The sequence below is a fragment of the Bufo bufo genome, chromosome 5 (genome assembly GCF_905171765.1).
Source record: "Bufo bufo chromosome 5, aBufBuf1.1, whole genome shotgun sequence".
In the NCBI taxonomy this organism is placed as follows: Eukaryota; Metazoa; Chordata; class Amphibia; order Anura; family Bufonidae; genus Bufo; species Bufo bufo.
Genome location: NC_053393.1, coordinates 518,835,901 through 518,856,209, shown reverse-complemented (window position 1 = coordinate 518,856,209; position 20,309 = coordinate 518,835,901). Strand labels below are relative to the sequence as shown.

Sequence of the window (20,309 nt, the reverse complement as noted above, 5' to 3'; positions counted from 1 at the left end):
TGCTGGGGGCTGAGTGACATGGGTGAAAGGTGATGAAGTTGGTTTTCTCCATGTTAAAGGGATTCTGTCACCAGGTTTCACCCCTGCCAGCTAAACATATGCTGATGTTCAGGGCCTCATCAGGATTCCTAATGTGGGCTTCTAAATGTGATCCGTAACCTTATTTTGCTAAAAAACTGGTTTTACTAACCTGTCACTCAAAGAAATAAGGTGCCCAAGGGGATGTTAAGGGATGCAAGGTGCCGGCCGCACCCACCGCCGTTCGTGCCCAGTGCCACCTTTCCAGACTTCTGCACCGCCTCCTAATCCTCTGTGCCGCATCTCGCTCTCCCTCCCTCCTCCTGCTGTAAGATCTCGCGCGTGCGCACAGGGCTCTGAGAGGCTGGCGCCAGAGTGCAGGTCATACCTGGGTTGAGCGAAGTGCCGGCGCATGCGCACTTCGCTTCAAGAAGCCAAATCGAGAAGTCCGCAGGGGCGCATCAGGCAGAGCCCTGTGCGCACGCGCGAGATCTTACAGCAGGAGGAGGGAGGGAGAGCGAGAGGCGGCACAGAGGATTAGGAGGCGGTGCAGAAGTCTGGAAAGGCGGCGCTGGGCACGAACGGCGGTGGGTGCGGCTGGCACCTTGCATCCCTTGGGCACCTTATTTCTTTGAGTGACAGGTTAGTAAAACCAGTTTTTTTTAGCAAAATAAGGCTACGGATCACATTTATAAGCCCACATTAGGAATCCTGATAAGGCCCTGAACATCAGCATATGTTTAGCTGACAGGGGTGAAACCTGGTGACAGAATCCCTTTAAGCTTTAGAGTGGAAGTAGTAGATGTAGGATATATCTGGTAGACATGATGGGATGTTGAATAGTGTTGTTTGGGACATAGAGGTAAATTTGAGCATAGACGTGGTACTGAGAGCATTTAAGACTGCATGTTCCAGGCCAAAGATAGTAGTGGACCCAAGACAGAGCCTTGAGGGACACCAACATGGAGAAGACGAAATGAGGAGGTAGTTGTGTGATTGAGAGACACTGAATGTTTATTGGTGAGGTATGAAGTGATCCAGGAATGTACAAAGTCTCTGATGCCGAGGGATGAAAGAGTTTGTAACAAGAGGGAGTGGTCGACTATGTAGAAGAGCTCAAGGCATTCATATGACTGTATTTTACATCTGCAGATGATCCACTTTTTGGGGGATAGCACACAAACCCATTAATTTCTATGGGTCTGCAAAAAACGGAGAGCACACGGATGTCATCTGTAAGCTGTTCACAAATGTAATGTCCGTTCTGCAAATTATAGAAGAGGTCCTATTCTTATCCATACTGTAGATGAGAATAGTTGTTTCTAGTGATGGGAGTGAGAAAAATGTGGATTGCACATGGAAAGTATCTGTATTTTGCGGATCCATGGTTTTTAAACCCCAATACAGACACGATTATGCGCATGAGGCTGAAGGCAGAGGACTAGTCTAGAAGGAGGAACACAGAGTAACATAGAAGGCGGAGGACACGTCTAGAAGGTGGCACCTTAGACCACTCGGCCATCCTGACTAGTCTAGAAGGTGGTGCACAGAGTAATATAGAAGGCAAAGGACAGGTCTAGAAGCTGGAGCACATAGTAATGTAGAAGGCAGAAGACAGGTCTAGAAGGAGGCGCACAGAGTAATGTAGAAGGCAGAGGACAGGTCTAGAAGGAGGAGCACAGAGTCATGTAGAAGGCAGAAGACAAGTCTAGAAGGAGGAGCACAGAGTAATGTAGAAGGCAGAGGACAGGTCTAGAAGGAGGAGCACAGAGTAATGTAGAAGGCAGAGGACAGGTCTAGAAGGAGGAGCACAGAGTAATGTAGAAGGCAGAGGACAGGTCTAGATGGGGGAGCACAGAATAATAGAGAAGGCAGAGGACAGGTCTAGAAGGAGGAGCACAGAATAATGGAGAAGGCAGAGGACGGGTCTAGAAGGAGGAGCACAGAATAATGAAGACGGTAGAGGACAGGTCTAGAAGGTTGCGCCTTAGACCACTGTCCATCCTGACAAATTCCTAAAAGGTGGTGCACAGAGTAACATAGAAGGCAGGTTTAGATGGAGGAGAACAGAGTACCATAGAGGGCATAGGTCCAGTTTAGAAAGAGAAGCACAGAGTAATGTAGAAGGCAGAGGACAAGTCTAGAAGGAGCACGGCGTAATATAGAAGGCAGAGAACTGGTCTAAAAGGAGTAGTACAGAGTAACATAGAAGTCAGAGGACAGGTCTAGAAGGAGGAGCATAGAGACCAGAGGACCGGTCTAGAAGGAGGAGCAAAGAGTAATGTAGAAGGCAGAGGACAAGTCTAGAAGGAGATGCACAGAGTTCTTGTGGATAGGGGATGGGGATTAGTGTTATTAGTGACACAAGCACTTAAGTGTGAAGAGTAAGATCTCCAGTGGAGCGTGCTGCATATTTTGTGACTACACACAGAAGTAAGGAGATACAACCATGTGAATAGCTCCATTGAACATTAGCTCTGTATACTGCACCACTGTGGAAAAATGTCCTCATGATTATTTTTAGAAAAACACAAGTAGAACTGTATGTAAAGATATCTGTGTGCTCACTTTTTACTTTTTTTTTTTTTAGGTCAATAGAGAAAAGGAAAAACTGCAGCAATAGGGTATAAAAGTCTGTAAGATAGGCCTGGCCTGTCATACTGTATATGCACTCAATCTACAAATAATATATTACATCTCACTGATGTTAAGTTGTGTGTGTGCCTTGATGACAACCAAAATTATGATGCAAATGAAAGTACTGTATATATGTTCTGTATAGATGGAGAGTGGTCCTCAGCATAGTCTCCAACGGTGGGCCCAAGGAACCCCATCCAACTCTAACTTGGAAATATGGTTTTCTGTTATGTATAAGTAATCAGTCTTCAAAGCGAGCCTGTCCATCTGGCAAATGCCCATAGCGCTGGTTTGGGACGTGAGCTGCTTGTAAGGGGAGACCAGAACAGTTATCAAATGTTGTCCCCAGGTTTCACCTCCAGTCTGTAAGTCCATGTATAGTGATTGCGCCCAGTGTGTAATGTCTTCCCCCCTTTTCTGTTTCTCCAAACCTGGTGTGCTCAGGAGGCACCATCACTGAAAGGGAGAATTTCCCCCTTGACGTGATAGAGGTAGAGGGAGCCTGCACCACTATGTGTGGGAGAAGCAGTGGAGAGGGAGAGATAATAAAAGGGAGAAGCCATGTGTAGTGCAGTGGAGCAAGGGGACATTGGACTATGGACATTTGCCCCTCTTGTTATAATGCAAACCTATCAACGCCCTACTTTTTTGCACTTTGAAGGGTTAACTTGCATTGTGACTTATGCTGTTGTGTGTACTTATACTGTATCATACAGTGCCTTGCAAAAGTATTCACCCCTTCCCCTTGACTTTTTTCGTATTTTGGTGCCTCACAACCTGGAATTAACATGGATTGTTTGAGGATTTGCATCATGTAATTTACAGAACATGCCGACAACTATGAAGATGTTTGTTTGTTTTTTATTGTGAAGCAAACAACAAATAGGACAAAATAACAGAAAAAGTCAATGTGCATAACTATTCACCCCGCTAAAGTCAATACTTTGTAGAGCCACCTTTTGCGGCAATCACAGCTCGAAGTCGCTTTGGATAAGTCTCTATGAGCTTGCCACATCTTACCACTGGGATTTTTGCCCATTCCTCCTTGCAGAACTGCTCCAGCTCCTTCACGTTGGATGGTTTGCGCTTGTGAACAGCAATCTTTAAGTCTGACCACAGATTTTCTATAGTGTTACTTTAGCCGTGTGTTTGGGGTCATTGTCCTGCTGGAAGGTGAACCTCCGTCCTAGCCTCAAATCACGCACAGAGTGGGACAGGTTCTGCTCAAGAATAACCCTGTATTTAGCACCATCCATCTTTCCCTCAACTCTGACCAGTTTCCCAGTTCCGGCTGCTGAAAAACATCCCCCAGCATGATGCTGCCACCACCAGGTCTCACTGTGGGGATGGTGTTCTTTGGGTGATGTGATGTGTTGGGTTTGTGCCAGACATAGCGTTTTCTTTGATGGCCGAAAAGTTCCATTTTAGTCTCATCAGACCAGAGCACCTTCCTCCATACATTTTGGGAGTCTCCCACACGCCTTTTCGCAAACTCACAACGTGCCTTATTGTTTTTTGCTGAAAGTAATGTCTTTCTTCTGGCCACTCTGCCATAAAGCCCAACTCTATGGAGCGTACGGCTTATTGTTGTCCTATGTACAGATACTCCAGTCTCTGCTGTGGAACTCTGCAGCTCCTCCAGGATTACCTTAGGTCTCTGTGCTGCCTCTCGGATTAATGCCCTCCTTGCCCGGTCCGTGAGTTTTGGTGGGCAGCCATCTCTTGGTAGGTTTGCTGTTGTGCCATGTTCTTTCCATTTGGTTATGATAGATTTGATGGTGCTCCTGGGGATCATCAAAGATTGGGATGTTTTTTTTATAACCTAATCCTAACTTCTACTTCTCAACAACATTGTCCCTTACTTGTTTGGAGAGTTCCTTGGTCTTCATGGCAGTGTTTGGTTAGTGATGCCTCTTGCTTAGGTGTTGCAGCCTCTGAGGCCTTTCAAAATAGGTGTGTATATGTAATGACAGATCATGTGACACTTAGATTGCACAAAGGTGACATCATTTCACTAATTATGTGACTTCTGAAGGTAATTGGTTGCACCAGAGCTTTTTATGGGCTTCCTAACAAAGGGGGTTAATCAATAGTTTTATTTATATATTTTTCTCATTTCACTTCACTAACTTAGACTATTGTGTTCTAATCCATCACATAAAATTCAGATTAACAAAACATTGAACTTAAGGCTGTAATGTCTCAAAACACATAAAAAGTCAAGGGGGGTGAATACTTTTGCAAGGCACTGTATAACAGACACACGGACCTTCTGACTGTCTGGTTTGCCTCTGTTGTTTATGTGTGAAGACTTGTTTATGTCTGGAAAACTGCTTATTCATTCCCATAGACTTGCATTAAGGCCCCATTCACACGTCCACAATTCTGTTCCGCATTTTGCGGAACGTAATTGCGGACCAATTCATTTCTATGGGGACAGACTTTGTCCCGCTCGGATCCGGAATTGCGGATCTGCACTTCCGGGTCCGCACTTCCGTTCCGCAAAAATATAGAACATGTCCCATTCTTGTCCGCAATTGCGGACAAGAAAAGGCATTTTCTATATAGTTCTGGCAATGTGCGGATCCGCATAATGCGGAAAGCACATTGCCGGTGTCCGTGTTTTATGGATCCGTGGATCTGCAAAACACATACGGACGCCTAAAGCTCTATACAAATTGATGACAGACATAAATTGCAACAATGTTTCTGTTTCAGCTATGCTTTTCCACTCCACCCCTCCCAATAGAAGGTTCTAGTTCAGCTAGGAACTGTATATAAGTGGAGCAGTCAGAGCCCTTAGTTGTCTTCAGATGGGGACCAGTGCTTAGTAGAAGAGACTCTGCCAGACTGCATGAGTGACCAGAAGAAAATGCTCAGATGTGGATACTCTGCCATAGACCCTGGATCACTAGCCTTCTGAGCAGGGCTCTGGAGTCGGAGTCGAGTCGGAGGCAATTTTGGGTACCTGGAGTCGGCAAAAAATGAACCGACTCCGACTAGATTTAAATTGGAATAAAAAATAAAAAAAGCTAAAAAAGTTTAAATGTCCCAATTCACAAAAAGTTATAATTAATTACCGTATTTTTCGCCCCATAAGACGCACCTAGGTTTTTGAGGAGGACAATAAGAAAAAAAATATTTTGAACCAAAAGGTGTGCTTTTGGTGGTCTGTGGATGGCACTGTTATGGGGCATATGTGGATGGCACTGTTATGGGGGCATCTGTGGATGGCACTGTTATGGGGGCATCTGTGGATGACACATATATAACATCTTATCTTATGTGTCATCCACAGATCCCCCCCCCCCCCCATAACAGTGTCCCTGTGTAGTGAATGGGGGCCGGCGTCTGTTTCTGTAATGGCAGCGGGGCCCGGTGCCTGCTTCATTCATAAAGTGGGCGGAGCAGGCGCGTGACGTAGTGAGCTACGCTACGAGCGCCCACCCGGCCTCTTGACTGCCAAGAAGTTAGTAGTAAGTAGTACAGCGCTAGATTTAAGATGATTGGAATACTTTAACAATACCCACAAGTAGGGGCGCACCGAAATTCCGGCGGCCGAAAATATCGGCCGAAAATGGGCCTAATCCATTTCGGCCGATATTGGTACATATCTGCAGAAAATATGGGGTTTGGGATTTGTGCGGGCGGGCGCCGGGCGGGCGGTTTACTTTAAGTCACTGCATCTTTATTTTACCTTACAATCGTGACGCTCCAGTAACAACTCTGCAGGCAGAGCGGAGGGCGGCGTAACGTCACTTACTCACGTGACGCGCCTGCTCCGCCTCCTTCATTCATAAAGTGGGCGGAGCAGGTGCGTCACGTGAGTAAGTGACGTTACGCCGCCCTCCGCTCTGCATGCAGAGTTGTTACTGGAGCGTCACGATTGTAAGGTAAAATAAAGATGCAGTGAGTGATTAGTCTGCTGTGAGCAGCAGGGCCGGGGCTGTTATGGGTAGGGGGATCGGTCTATGGCACTGCTATGGGGAGGGGGGATCTGTGCACTGTTATGCCCATAACAGTGCACATATCCCCTCCTCCATAACAGCGCCACCCACAGATCCCCCTCTCCATAACAGCGCCACCCACAGATCCCCCTCTCCATAACAGAGCCACCCACAGATCCCCCTCTCCATAACAGAGCCACCCACAGATCCCCCTCTCCATAACAGCGCCACCCACAGATCCCCCTCTCCATAACAGCGCCACCCACAGATCCCCCTCTCCATAACAGAGCCACCCACAGATCCCCCTCTCCATAACAGCGCCACCCACAGATCCCCCTCTCCATAACAGAGCCACCCACAGATCCCCCTCTCCATAACAGAGCCACCCACAGATCCCCCTCTCCATAACAGAGCCACCCACAGATCCCCCTCTCCATAACAGAGCCACCCACAGATCCCCCCGCTCCATAACAGAGCCACCCACAGATCCCCGTCTCCATAACAGAGCCACCCACAGATCCCCCTCTCCATAACAGCGCCACCCACAGATCCCCCTCTCCATAACAGCGCCACCCACAGATCCCCCTCTCCATAACAGCGCCACCCACAGATCCCCCTCTCCATACAGATCCCCCTCTCCCAGCAAAAATTTGTTCTTGACCTGAGGCTACGTCTGTTTACAGTTTGAGGTTGGTTTTACAACCGTTTCTTGCACTGTTGTTTTGTACAATCACTTGTGTATGAGGAAGCACCATGTTATATAATATGATTTATTAAATTCATGAAAAAGAATTATTAATAAAATCATTTAAAAAAAAGTATTTTAAAAGTATTTGGGCAAAAAGGCAGTTTCGGTTTCGGTTTTCGGTCAAGGGCATCCAGAATTTTCGGTTTCGGACCAGAATTTTCATTTCGGTGCACCCCTACCCACAAGTTAGATATGATTACTGTATACTACAGTGAGCGGGGCCCGGTGTAGTAGAATACAGTGACTGCATCGGGCCCCGCTGCCATTACAGAAACGGATGCCGGCCCCCAGCCCCTCCTCCCTCTCAGCCTATTCACCGGACGGTCGCAGCATTCGCCCCCATAAGACGCACTGCTATTTTCCCCCCCACTTTTGCGAAAAATACGGTACTTCTCTACTGTAAGAATAAAGGCCAATGCATGCAGTGCGTCACGTTACCGCAAAACGAACACGTTAAGTGACCATGAAGAAGCACGCTTTTCATATGCTTCACTATATGGCACGCAACGCACAGTTAAGGAGCGGCAATACTTATACTTTCCATTGTGTTGTGTTCCGCTGTTACAGGGAACGCAACGCCCATGGTTAACCTCGCCTCTCACTGATTACTGATCAAGTAAATAGGTTTTTTGCAGGACTAGAGACACTTGTATAAGGGAAGGGAATGGATAGTCAATAGTTCAAGACTGAAGCTGTAAACCATTGAAAAACTGCTGTTATTCAGCTAAGGCTATAAAAACTTGTAAACTCAGATTGTAGCTTAAACTTTAAACATGACTATGGGATTCTACTAGGGAAATCATGTTTTACAATAAATGCCCCGTCCTGGATCCCCCCACTGCCTGATCTTCAGCAGAAGATCCGCACACAAAGGAGAAGGAAGCAGCTTCCTAGCCAGTAGTTCTGTGGTAATGACATGTATGTTGCCTTTCTTTCCTTCAAGGAATGTATAAAATACATTCGCATATTAAATACAGAGGAGTCGGGGAGTCGGAAGTACCAAAAACTGAGGAGTCTGAGTCGGAGCATGTATCTACCGACTCCACAGCCCTGCTTCTGAGAGACACGGACAGCTAGCTCAAACCTTTCCTCAGCACGAGACCTTCTTCTGCCAGGCAGGAGACTGGAGTGGAGAAGCCAGCTCAGTGCCCTGCCTGTATTGTTTTGCACTTTGGCTCCTCCAGTAAAGAAGGCTTTCTGAAGACCCTGACTCTATGGACTTATTTTCCATTGGGTTGCGCCACGCCTTATCATACCTTCTGGAAAACAGCAACACGTGGTAACACCAAACCCGGCCACTGAATATGTTCGCTGTGTTTCTGCAAAACCGGCCAATAGGCCTTATAGCCAAGGCCAAAGTATCAAGCCCTCATAGCCTTTGGTGGCTCTACCCTGCCTAGATGTTCTGTGGGAAAACTTCACTCCTGGAGTATGGTCTGGAGTCCTGAATCTACATCTACTGGCTTGCACCTACCTGCTTGTTACTTTAAATGGCAGTAGATTTTGCTTGCTTCCAGCAGGAAGAGGGCCATAATTATAAGAGACCCCTATCTGGGTTCATATACCGGTAAGTGTGTGAGGGTGGATGGCAGCACGCACTTGACTGTGTGGAATGGAGACCATGAGGGTCAGTATCAGCAATACGGCTTTGCGTCCCATCAGGAGCAATCAAAACTTTCCTGGAAGGAATCCACTTCTACATGGTTTCACTCCGGCTTAGCCTAAAGAGGACATAGTGCAGTTTACAGCAGTTTGTATTCTGCAGATGTGATATGCCGTCCATCAACCATAACCCACAAGAACACAAACCTACGTCACATTCACCATGCAGCAAGTGGGCCTTTGAAATGCCGGCGCTGACATAGTACAAAGAAGAGTCGGGCAATAAGACGACATTGTAGAAATATTATATATTGGAAATAAATACTACAAGTGGGTAAGAACACATCTAGTGCCCGTTCCTTTGCTGGACTCCCATCCACACCGGATCTTCTGGATTCTCTTACTGAAGCAGGGTAATATTAATACAGCTTTAGAGAGAAGAACGGCCGAGGGGAGGAGGACCACCACCATGAACGTGGGGGGAGTGTACCAAATAAACTGCTTCACATCCACCCATTTGTTCCAGGCGAATACCAGCGTGTGGACCGTGCAGAGGAATAATGCTATATGGCCCAGCTTACTCTGTGAGGACAAAAACAAAAACTTAGTGTCAATATACAATACACATATCACGGCAAAATGTGGGCACCTGCCCCATAAAGATTCTGGCTCATAGGATTGCCTCGTTTCCTGGTACCTATAGACAATAAGTGATCAGCAAGTTGGGTGTATACATATATACATAGAGATATAGATATATACAGCAAATTCACGTCCATATAGATGTGTGTATATTGTACCATATGTATGCATCCATCATTGTAATTATAATGACTAGCAGGTTCACTGTGGGTAACGACATTGTGATGGACTGTTATTTGACCACTGACCGCTTTGTGCACTGGATTAACCAGTCTATGGATGCATTATCTGAACCCCTCATGGTGGTATTATTTAGGCAAGGAATGGTGGTGTCCCGTGCCATCGCCTTTCCACTGTCTGGGTGAGTTCTGTATGGTAGGCATCAACAAATCAATTCGACTCATTAGCAGGATTTCTGGCTGTCCCCACTGCTGAAGAAGAGTCCTCCTGCCTGTGACATGACGTGAGGAGGTGTGCCGCGCACGCGCACAACGACGGGGTAGGGAAATTTCACAGCAAAGTTAGCCTTGACACCGGCCGACACTGCGAATGCGCCGGGAGCCTCACCAGCGGTTAGGGTAGGGAAAAAGCACTGGCTGGTGAGGCTCCCAGCGCATGCACAGTGTCGGCCGATGTCCAGCTAAGAACATCCATCCGATTGCCGCGCCTGCGCACTGGCCCGTCATTTTTCACTACCCTGACCGCTGGTGAGGCTCCCGGCGCATGCGCAGTGTCGCCGGTGTCCAGCTAACTCTGCTGTGAAACTTCCCTACCCCGTCGTTGTGCGCCTGCGCGGCACACCTCCTCACGTCATGTCAGATGCGGCCGGAAGTGACGAGGGTAGGGAAATCGAACGTAACACCGGCCCCGACAATCTCGTGCCTGCGCTTCTGCTTCTGCTCCATGTAGCAGTGCAAGTGCAGAGGATCTGCTTTCGCTTTAGAAGATGCAACTGCGCATGCGCCCCTATACTGTACTTCCAGTTAGCGGCGCTTGAACAGTCGCAGGTTCCGAAGTGGAAGCACAGCCTCTGCGCCACTAGTCGGAGCATGGCACAGGTGCAAAATTGGCAGGGCCAGGTGAGATGTCAATCAACAGATAGGTGAGTGCTTATTCACCCCCATGGACAGCCTCACACAGGTGAAGAACTCTTGCTAATGAGACAAAACGATTATTTCGAGTCGATTGGCTTATCCCTACTGTACAATGGTAATAATCAGCCTGGTGATATTACTTGGGCAATGTACGGTGGTATAACTGGAAACTAGCAGAATGAATTACTAGGAGTCTGCAATGAAGGTTCAGCTGGGTGTTACCAGTTGGGGGGGGGGGGTGTCCCTGCACAGACATTGGCAGCACTAATCTGTCAGTCTACCCAACTGGTAGCTATCTGGGTGATCATTCTAGACTGCTAGCAATTAGGGATGAGCGAACCGACTTCAGATGAAAAAAGTAGTACCTTGGAACCAAACCCGAGTTCGGGAAATGTTTTTTTTACAGTAGAAATCAATTTATGAAGTCATTACGTAAAGTCTCGTGAGACTTCGCAAAGTATTAACTTCGGCTCATCGGAACCAATATATTCTAATACTGCTCGCTCCGTACAGTATGGAAACAAAGTTTTATGCGAATCGACTTCGGATGTTTTATCGGAAGTTGATTCGCTCATCCCTAATAGCAATCCATTCATAACTTCTGAGAGGAATAATAAAGCAATGGCACACCATAGAGTCATAAGAGTAGATGTTCCAGAATTGTTATTACAAGGGGGATGCAAGCTCATTTTTAAATAGGGAGAGGTTGGAATAGATTGCTGTATAATTTCAGGCGCCATCTGTGCTGCACCTCACCACCTCAGTACAACCTGTGTGCATATCCTAATATTGCTTTTTATTGGATTCACACACTATGCAGTCTGCAGGGATTAGGCTGGATGCAGCGGAGGGCGAGGATAATGTCTCGTCTTACTTTGAAGTTAATAATAACTGGAATTTACAAGGATCTGAAGTCTGAAAGACTCTTTTTGGAAATGTTGGCAATCATGTAACGTCAAGGACAGTGTTTCTATTCACAACTGTATAAAAAGAAAAGAAACAGTCTATACGGCTTCACTTCTACCACACCCTAATAGTAGAAATAAAGTAGCAATAAAAAAAAAACTAGGACCATGAAAAAATTCACTAAATATTAAGATGATTCTATTCAGTTTCTTAAAGGGGACCTCTTCCCTCTCTTGACACATCTGTTTTAGTAATGACTTGCATTCCCCATGTAATAACAATTCTGAATGCATCTATTCTATGACTCTATGTTGTACATTTCCTCTATTATTCCTGCTAGAAGCTTATGAACAAATGGCCAGCAGTCTACAATAAAGGTTCAGCTGGGTGTTACCAGTTGGAGGGGGTGTCCCTGCACAGTCTGACACTGGCAGCACTGATTGGATAGTGTCAGACTGTGTGAGGACCCCCACCCACCAACTGATAACACCCATTTGGAACTTTATAGCAGACTGCTGGTATTTTTTAACTTCTAATAGGAACAGTTGAGGAATTGTAATCCTATTTGAGCCAAATACATCAGCAAAAGCTGCACAAATCTCTTCTCTGTCCTGATGATTTGTTACAATGTATCAGCCTAAAGCCTAAAGAGTGTTTAACTCTCAGAGCATTGTCCAAATGGTCTGCGAGCAGGACTAGATCTGTACAGGTTCTCACCCAATGGAGTGAAACAGGAATATTCTGATAGCAAGCAGAGATATTGAATTAAAATATGAAATATATTAGAAAAGTGCCGAAGTTTTTTTTTTTGCCATGCATAGACTAAGATTTGGAAAACCCCTTCAAGAGGCTGCATTACTGGGAGGATAAAGCGTACGAGTGGCGCCTAATCTCACAATTTACAGTTTCTTTTTCGTAATTTGTAAACTACTATTATTATGTCCCATTATATCAGGCAGAGGTGTCCTCCTCCCAGGCTGGCTGTTTTAGGAGCACTTTCATTTCAGTGCTGAGTCACCGGATTAGTGAGACAGTCCAGCGGCCGTTAGATGGGATTTTCAGCTTTACAACTTTTTGGCTGTGCCTGTATAAAATGGTATGGCTTTGTGGGTGTAGATAGAAATCAGTGACATGGACTCCCTAGACGGCTGACATCATGACATCTACATCTCTGCCTCCACCGCACAGCAGTGTGAAATATAGATTTCTGCTTTTCTAAGGCCCTTCCCTTCATGCTCCTTTGCAGAAAAGAGCTTTATAGTTTTATTGTGTAAACATTGGGGACTATGCAATCAAAAGATGATAGGGAATGAACACAGAGACAGGACAAAGAAGGAACAGAGACATGGAGGAGGGGCAACAAGGCCAGGGAGAGAGCAGAGAGGGAATACAAAATAGGACAAGGTAGGAAAGTAAAAGGGCAAGAAAGGAGAAAATACTGAATAGTCAAGGTGAGCAAAAGGAGAGAGATAGACAGGGAGGTTGCAACATGGGGAAGGTGCAGAGACAGAACAATAAGGGAGGCAGAAGACATAGGACATGGTGGGAGAACAGGTGGGACAGGGAGAGAAAAAAGATGGAACATGGAGGGGAAGAGGTAAAACATGGAGGGAGAAAAGATGGCATAGAGAAAGAAAAGATGAGACCTGGAGGAAGAAGACATGAGACATGGTAGAAGAGATGGTAAGAGAAGGAGAAGAGACAGAGCATGGTGCAAGAAGAGGCAAGACATGGAGGGAGAAGAAACTGGACATGAAGAAAAAAAGGGATGAAACACAGAGGAAGAAAATACTAAACATGGTAAGAGAAGAGATGGGAGACAGAAGAAAGACAGAACATGGCGGTAGATAAGACAGAACATGGTGAGAGAAGAGGCAAGACCTGGTGGGACAAGAGGAGGAACAAGGAGGGAGAAGAAGCTACTGTAGATATGAAGAAGAAAAAAACAGTTGAAACATGGAGGAAAAAGATGCCAGACATGGTAGGAAAAGAGACAGGACATGGTGTGAGAAGAGGCAAGGCATGGTGGGACAAGAGAAGGGACAAGGAGGGAGAAGAAACTGGATATGGAGAAAAAAAGAGATGAGACATAGAGGAAGAAGACATAGTAGGAGCAGAGATGGGACAAAGAGGGATGGATGGAGAAAAGATAGGATATAGATTGAGAAGAGAAAGGACATGGATGAAGAAGAGATAGGGTATGGATTGAGAAGAGACAGGGTTGGGAAACAGAAGAGACCAGACATAATGGGAGAAGATACACGATAAAAGGAGAAGAAATGGGACATGGATGAAGAATAGATGGCACATGGTTGGAAAGAAGAAATTACATGGTTAGAAAAGAGACAGGACATGGATGGAGACTAGATGGGACTTGGTTGGAAAGAGAGACAGACATGGTGAGAGAAGAGACAGGACATGGTTGGACCTGTAATTCTTTACTCCCTCATCGTCACTACCAGGAGAATGTGCTGTGGCACTCCCTGCAGTCAGCTAGGCACTGGATTCTTCTAATAGTAAAGAGTTATCCACTGTAGACAACCCCTTTAAATGATAAAATCCTAGCCTTATGAAATCCTCTATTGTCAGTACCTGGATGAAATTATATTCTCGCCATGACAAGGAGTTTCCAACGGCAGGGATTGACGCTACAGCCAATATAGCCAATATAGCAAGTGCTATAATTCCCAGGCACACGTAAATCTCCATCCTCCACACGTCATGCTCAATCCAACTGCTTTCTCTTTGTTGTTGAACCTGTAGCAATAACAATTATAACATTCAGCTTTTAGAGGAGTTTTTTGGTAGACAAAACCCATACTCATATACCTTTTTATTAGAGTTCATGGAGGTTGGGGTCCCCGCATTCAGAACCCTCATCTATTACCTTGAACAGAGAGCGACTACAAAGGGTGACGTGTCCTGGAGGACTGTTCGTTAAATTAACAGCTCATTAATTTCATTGTGGACATGTGTAATGCTTTATTTCTCCTGTGGGGGTGCTGCAGTTTTGGTTTTAGTGGCAGGATCTTGCCAACAATCTAATAGCTATGGTGAATTCCAGGTGCATCACTGCTTGGCTCACACGGAGTAATCCTGCCTAATCCCGTTTGTTTCCTCCAGAAATAAGCAGCACTATAGGTGTTCGGTAGTCACTTGTCTCCCCTTCCTCCACTAATATTACTGGGACATATCTACAGGAATTGGGTCAATAGAGAGACGTTAAAGAGGCTCTCTACCAGACAACTCCTATGTTTTGGACCGGTTCCCTTTGAACATAAAAAAGCAGACTCACCTGCCCTCGGTCCCGCCGCTGCTCCATTCTCGGACACTTCTGGTACCCACAGGCCCAGGAAGCGGCTGGATCCCCGTGACCACTGCGGCCAATCACAGGCTTCAGCAGTCACATCAGCTTGACCGGTGCCTACAGCAAAGATGTAACGTTTAAGTCGATAGGAGCCCTGAGGCTTGTGATTGGCCACATCAGTCAGGGAACCCAGTTGCTTCCTGGTTCCTTGGGAACTGGAAATGAAGCAGCGGTGGGGCCATGGGCACAAGGGTCTGCTTTTTTATGTTCAGGCCATAGGAGTTGTTGGCTCCAAGGCCAGACAACCCCCTTAAAGTAGCATTTCTGTGTACATTCATAGTGATAGGAAATACCTGCTCATAGGCCCAGTTCAGAAGTTTATATCTGTAGGACCTTCTCATAGGGTAGGACAGGCTGTAGATGGCATGCATGGCTCCCGCGAAGAAACCCAATAGTCCGAACTGCTTCCGTCTAAGCATCCATGTGTTTAGCCATTGTGGAAATCTTCGGTACTTGGTGCCGCGGTGAAGCTGAAGAATTGTGGCTAACACTCCAGGCAAATATACCAAAGTCAGCAGTGTGATGGCAACATCCGGCAAAACCTTGTTAATCACCAGAATTGGAATTCTGTAGAATTCGTTTCTCTCATGCATGAGATACGGGTGCAGAACTTCTCGGAGGAATGTGTATATGAAAAAGAGCACTGTCAGTGAAAACGCTACTTTGGCTGGTAGTCGCCATTTTGGAAACAGTTCCATTTTCTTGTGGGTGATGCTGGCAGAGTCCCAGTCATAGACATCATAGTAATTCGCCCTTTCAAGGTTGTCAGGATCACAGTTGTCATTGCTCAGCTGTAAATCCATATTCTATAAAGGACATGAGATAAAAACATGAAACAAAATTATAATATAGGAAAAGAAAAACAGAAAATCTGCATTTTAAGTTTTTACCCAACTTTTACCACCATGTTATTTTTAGTCTCAAAATCCTAAACAGATTAATTTCCTAAGAAACCCTGAGTGTTTGGATTTTTTTTTTCTAAACCCTAAGTTCTCTGCATAGTTATAGAGCAAAATGATAAAATGCTACCTGCTGGCAGTCACCACTGGGGGGAGCTCAGGAGCTTTCCCAACTGGACATTTATGGCATAGCCAAGGATATGCCTTAAATGTTCGATAGGAGTTGGTTCCCCACCGCAAGAACTGGACCCAAAATGACTAAAATGCAATCATAAAAAAATATCCCAAAGGTGTCAATAGCCTTAAACATTCACAGCTTCTTATAGGGTGTTGAGTCCAACAATGTAAGTCAACTGATAAAGAAAGAACCTATTTTGGTTTAGTTATGCCCCCAAATTCGTTGGCATGTTGACAATTAAAAACAACATCATGACTACATCATTCTTCTTGCTCCCAAGGACCAAATTTTTGCAGGATTATTATAGAGATACCACTGACCATGGATGGTCTCTAAAAACTGTCTCTTTTTTCCTCCTCTTGATGGCGCCCAAGACCACAGGGTATGTCCTCTGGGGTTTGAGAGCTCAAAGATGCTTGTAACCTCCATGAATGATAAATTCCATAATTTCATGTAACTCACTATCATTAGTTGGAAAGGATTACTATCCCTAAAGCATTCAGGGGATACTAGATCTCCTTATGGAGAGCGTCTATTCGGTGTGAAGTCTTATAGGCCAGGCAATGCTCCTCTGGATTCTGGTTAGAGGCTATACAAATAAGCTCTTAGCATGCACGAGATCCTCCTGTCATTTTCACTTCCACAAGAGATGAATGGTTGTCCTAGCGTCATCCAAAGTGCCCTCAGGGAACAACAGGACGTTATGTTTGGAATGACGTGAAGCTCAGGAACAACTGGTTTGGCAGAGGACAACATTGGCACTACTTGGTTTGTCATTTTAAACGGCACTTCCAGCTAAAAATACTTCAGCTTGTCTCTTCTTTTGTCAAATTGTTAACAAATGTAACTTTTCAAGCTGGATGACAATTAATACAGCCAACTCTTAGAGTGGTTGTCACCTAGATTTTCCAGAATCCCAACAGAAATAAATATATCTGAGATATGCTTCACCGCATAAATAGGCAGATTTACCTCTAACTCAGGAACTTGATAGTTTTTTTAGGAGTAAACTTAAATTGAAATGGACAGCTACACGAGAAGCCATCATCCTGAGCTCGTGAGACAGGACCCATTGTCATGGTCTAAATGGAACAATATTTTCCTGGTTCACACGATAACGAGGAGAACATTCCCAGTAATGGGGCAGTGGGAGGCAGAAGACACGGAGGTTAATGGAGAGTGCCCGCCATGTACCTTACTAATGAGGCCACATAAAGCAGCGCGGCTCATAATCGTCTTTTGTCTAAAAACGGAGAACCCCATGTCGTCTGCTTTTGTCATTTTATAAAATATTCTAAGAGTCTTTTCAAACCATGTCTGCAAAGGCAGTTCCAAATGTATGTTTTCTACCAAAACCACCCGTCATATATACTAAATGGACCGACAGGCCGCTCATTATATGAGGGTTTTTTTTTTGCCTCCATTAGGTGATATCCACCGGGGTTCAAATTTTTCTTCTTTACTGCTCTATTCCATAGAGAGACATTCAATAAAAAATGTATAAACTGTAAAAAATAAAATAAAAATTGGTGCCTATGGGTGATGGGTGGCATCTGTTGAACACAAGCACCCCATGTTTCTCTCAGGAAATGTTCCCAACTGAAACCTCCATATCAAAGGTCAGAACCCCCCCCCCCCCCCTTTTGTCTCTCTCTCTCCACTGAATATGTAAATCCTCCTATTGACCACAGTTAAGCCTGTAGCTTAACTGCTATGGTTTCTGTCTCCCATACGGCATATCCTGGGTTCAAGACCCAGCAAAGACAATCTGCAAAAAAAGAGTAATAAACATTAAAAGTACAGGGGTGTCCTCAAACACTATAAGAATGCTAAAGACCCTTCATGTCAGATTGCCGCCACTCCAGGACTCCATAGAAAAGAGCTGTGTGGCGAAAATAACCTCGCCACTGGGTTTTGGAGGGGCCTGTTTGCCAGCCGCTTGCCTCAGGATTATGGCCCATATACTACCTTTGAAGGAGAAGACAGACCGGCCGCACAGCCTAAATCTGTGGAACTGTTTTGGGCAGGAAAGCCATGCTTGCGGTCGGTCAAATATGACTTCCATGGAATTCGGGAACCCCTGCTCGGATCTGGGTGATTTTTGGATATGTTGTTCGCCCAGCTCAGAGCTATCCATGGATGTATAATTTATGGAGATATGTGGGGTTTTGAGGTGTTTTCTGTGTTTTGGGAAAAATTTGTGTTTTCTGCCTGTGAGTGATTAAGTTAATTCTGTTTGGCAATTGCATCACAGACAATGCCCATTGTATTTTGTTGATTGTATCACAGACAATGCCCATTGTATCACAGCCCAGGCAGAGGGGGGTTTGTGTACATTAGCTGGGAGTGTCTAACTGTACAATACTGTGTTGATTGGCTGTTGTGAGTTTGTGTCCACATGGAAAACTGGATATAAGAAATGCCTTTGTGCTCATTAAAGAGTCCTGCTTTACCCCTTCATGAAGTCTTGGCTCATTTTTGGGGGATGGGATAACTACACTCTTGGGGATTGCTATATAACAATACTCCCCTGAGTATAAGCTTTCGTAAGAGCTTGTTCCTGGTTCTTGGTCTCTGGATTTAGGGGAGGTTCACCCGGTGTAAGCTGAAGCCCAGTCTTGGGTCCAGCGTGGGTGGAGGACGGCGAGACCCCCAACCAAGCTGCGGCGGTTCGTGGGGTCTGTGGCGGTTACGGTGTCAAGGGGAGTGCTTGGAGCCCTCGGGAAGCGCTAGGAGCATCCACCAACGGAGGTACCCAGTCGGGGTGCTAGGAGATCCGTTACAAGCTGAGACTCCTTACAGTGCAGCTTCTGATCTCCAACTCCATAGAGCAGAGCAGGGAGTCCTTACAAAATCAGAAAGGTGCTGAATGGCCCTGGCTGCCCCCCCCCCCCCCCCAACCCAGTGGGCCTCAACTGTCTGGTCTGCCTCCATTGATAGAACTGCTACACTGCTCAGATGCATATGGCATGGCCCGGGAAGAGCTGGAGTGGAGGGTAGTAGTGGGACACGAACTTTTCATACTGTTAACAAGGTCAGACTGGTCCACTAGAGTACCAAAGGATCCTCTGGTGGGCCCAGTCTCTTATGCCATAGTAGGCCACAAAGAGGAGAAAAATCCTATTTGGAACTAAACAGTTACCACTAGGGTCTACTTCTTCAATTCAAAACCTATTACACTTTATTGATGATATAGGGGATATAATTTCCCCTGGTGGGCCCAAGGAACTCCAGTCTGACACTGACTGTTAATGCAGTGTGAAAAAACCAGTAGAGGGGTCTGGAGGACCCAACAAATCCATACATTACACAGACTGCTGATATCGCTGAGAACGGTGTAATGCTTCATTTCCCCTGTGGGGGCGCTGTGAGGAAATTAAACACCTGCTGGCTGGATTCCCCAACAGATTACAGACGATCTGGCAGCAGGACAGTCTATGATCAACTTATTGTCAGGGGCAAGGATGGTTCAAAGAGAACCTGCATTCCCTCATACAGTATATTATAAAATGTACAGTAGCAAGGGTTAAATTGTCAGATGGCGAGCTAAGCTATTAACAAAGCCTGCCCTGGTGAGGCTATGCTGTTAATGTAGCCGCAGTTGTTATAGCAAGTATATTAGAACCTCACACGTCAATCACTTCCGGATTTGAAATGCAAAATAAATAAAAAAGTCCAGAGTCCAGAAATAAAATCTAGATCGTTGATCAAATGTTAGGCTAAGGGAGCTATAAATGTTTATTACGGAAGCTGCACGCCGATCATCTGAATGTGGAGGTTAGGACTTTTAGGAGACTGTTCCTGCAACTCATGTACTATGATCATACTGTACATACCTAAACTGTGCTAAGGGGCGGAGCATAACAAGGATTCAAAGAACACCAAAGAGAAAACCTGTCATGCTCCGCCCCCTCAGTCACTGCACTGGTTATAGCACATTTCTGTCAGTTTTGGGCATCAAGTTTAAAATACACAACTTTATAATACAGTATATTTTTCTTTTCCTTTTTTTGTGTTTTTTTTCTTTCTAGTAATCTTTTTTTTTTTTTTAAAGGAGCCCTCCTTTTAGACCTGGGATGGCCAACCTGCAGCCCTCCAGCTGTTGCGAAACTACAACCCCCAGCATGCCTGGACAGCCTACAGCTATTAGGGCATGCTAGGAGTTGTAGTTTTGGAACAGCTGGAGGGCCGCAGGTTGAGAATCCCTGTTTAAGACTGACATCACACATGCAGCTGTTGGTGCATTTTTTTTTAGCCACATAAATGGGAAA

At 45.5% G+C, this 20,309-nt stretch overlaps 1 protein-coding gene across 1 annotated transcript in view; it reads right to left on the bottom strand.

Moving 5' to 3' along the window:
• Positions 1-9,242: 9,242 nt before the first annotated feature.
• The window catches only part of STEAP1 (STEAP family member 1), a 37,416-nt gene continuing 26,349 nt past the window's right edge, over positions 9,243-20,309 (bottom strand). The window contains exons 4-6 of the mRNA XM_040434518.1: positions 15,255-15,767; positions 14,187-14,351; positions 9,243-9,534 (exon numbers count right to left, since the gene is read on the bottom strand). Of these exons, the coding sequence (XP_040290452.1) occupies positions 9,277-9,534; positions 14,187-14,351; positions 15,255-15,767 (936 nt within the window). The 3' untranslated portion in view covers positions 9,243-9,276. The remainder of the gene's footprint in view (positions 9,535-14,186; positions 14,352-15,254; positions 15,768-20,309) is intronic.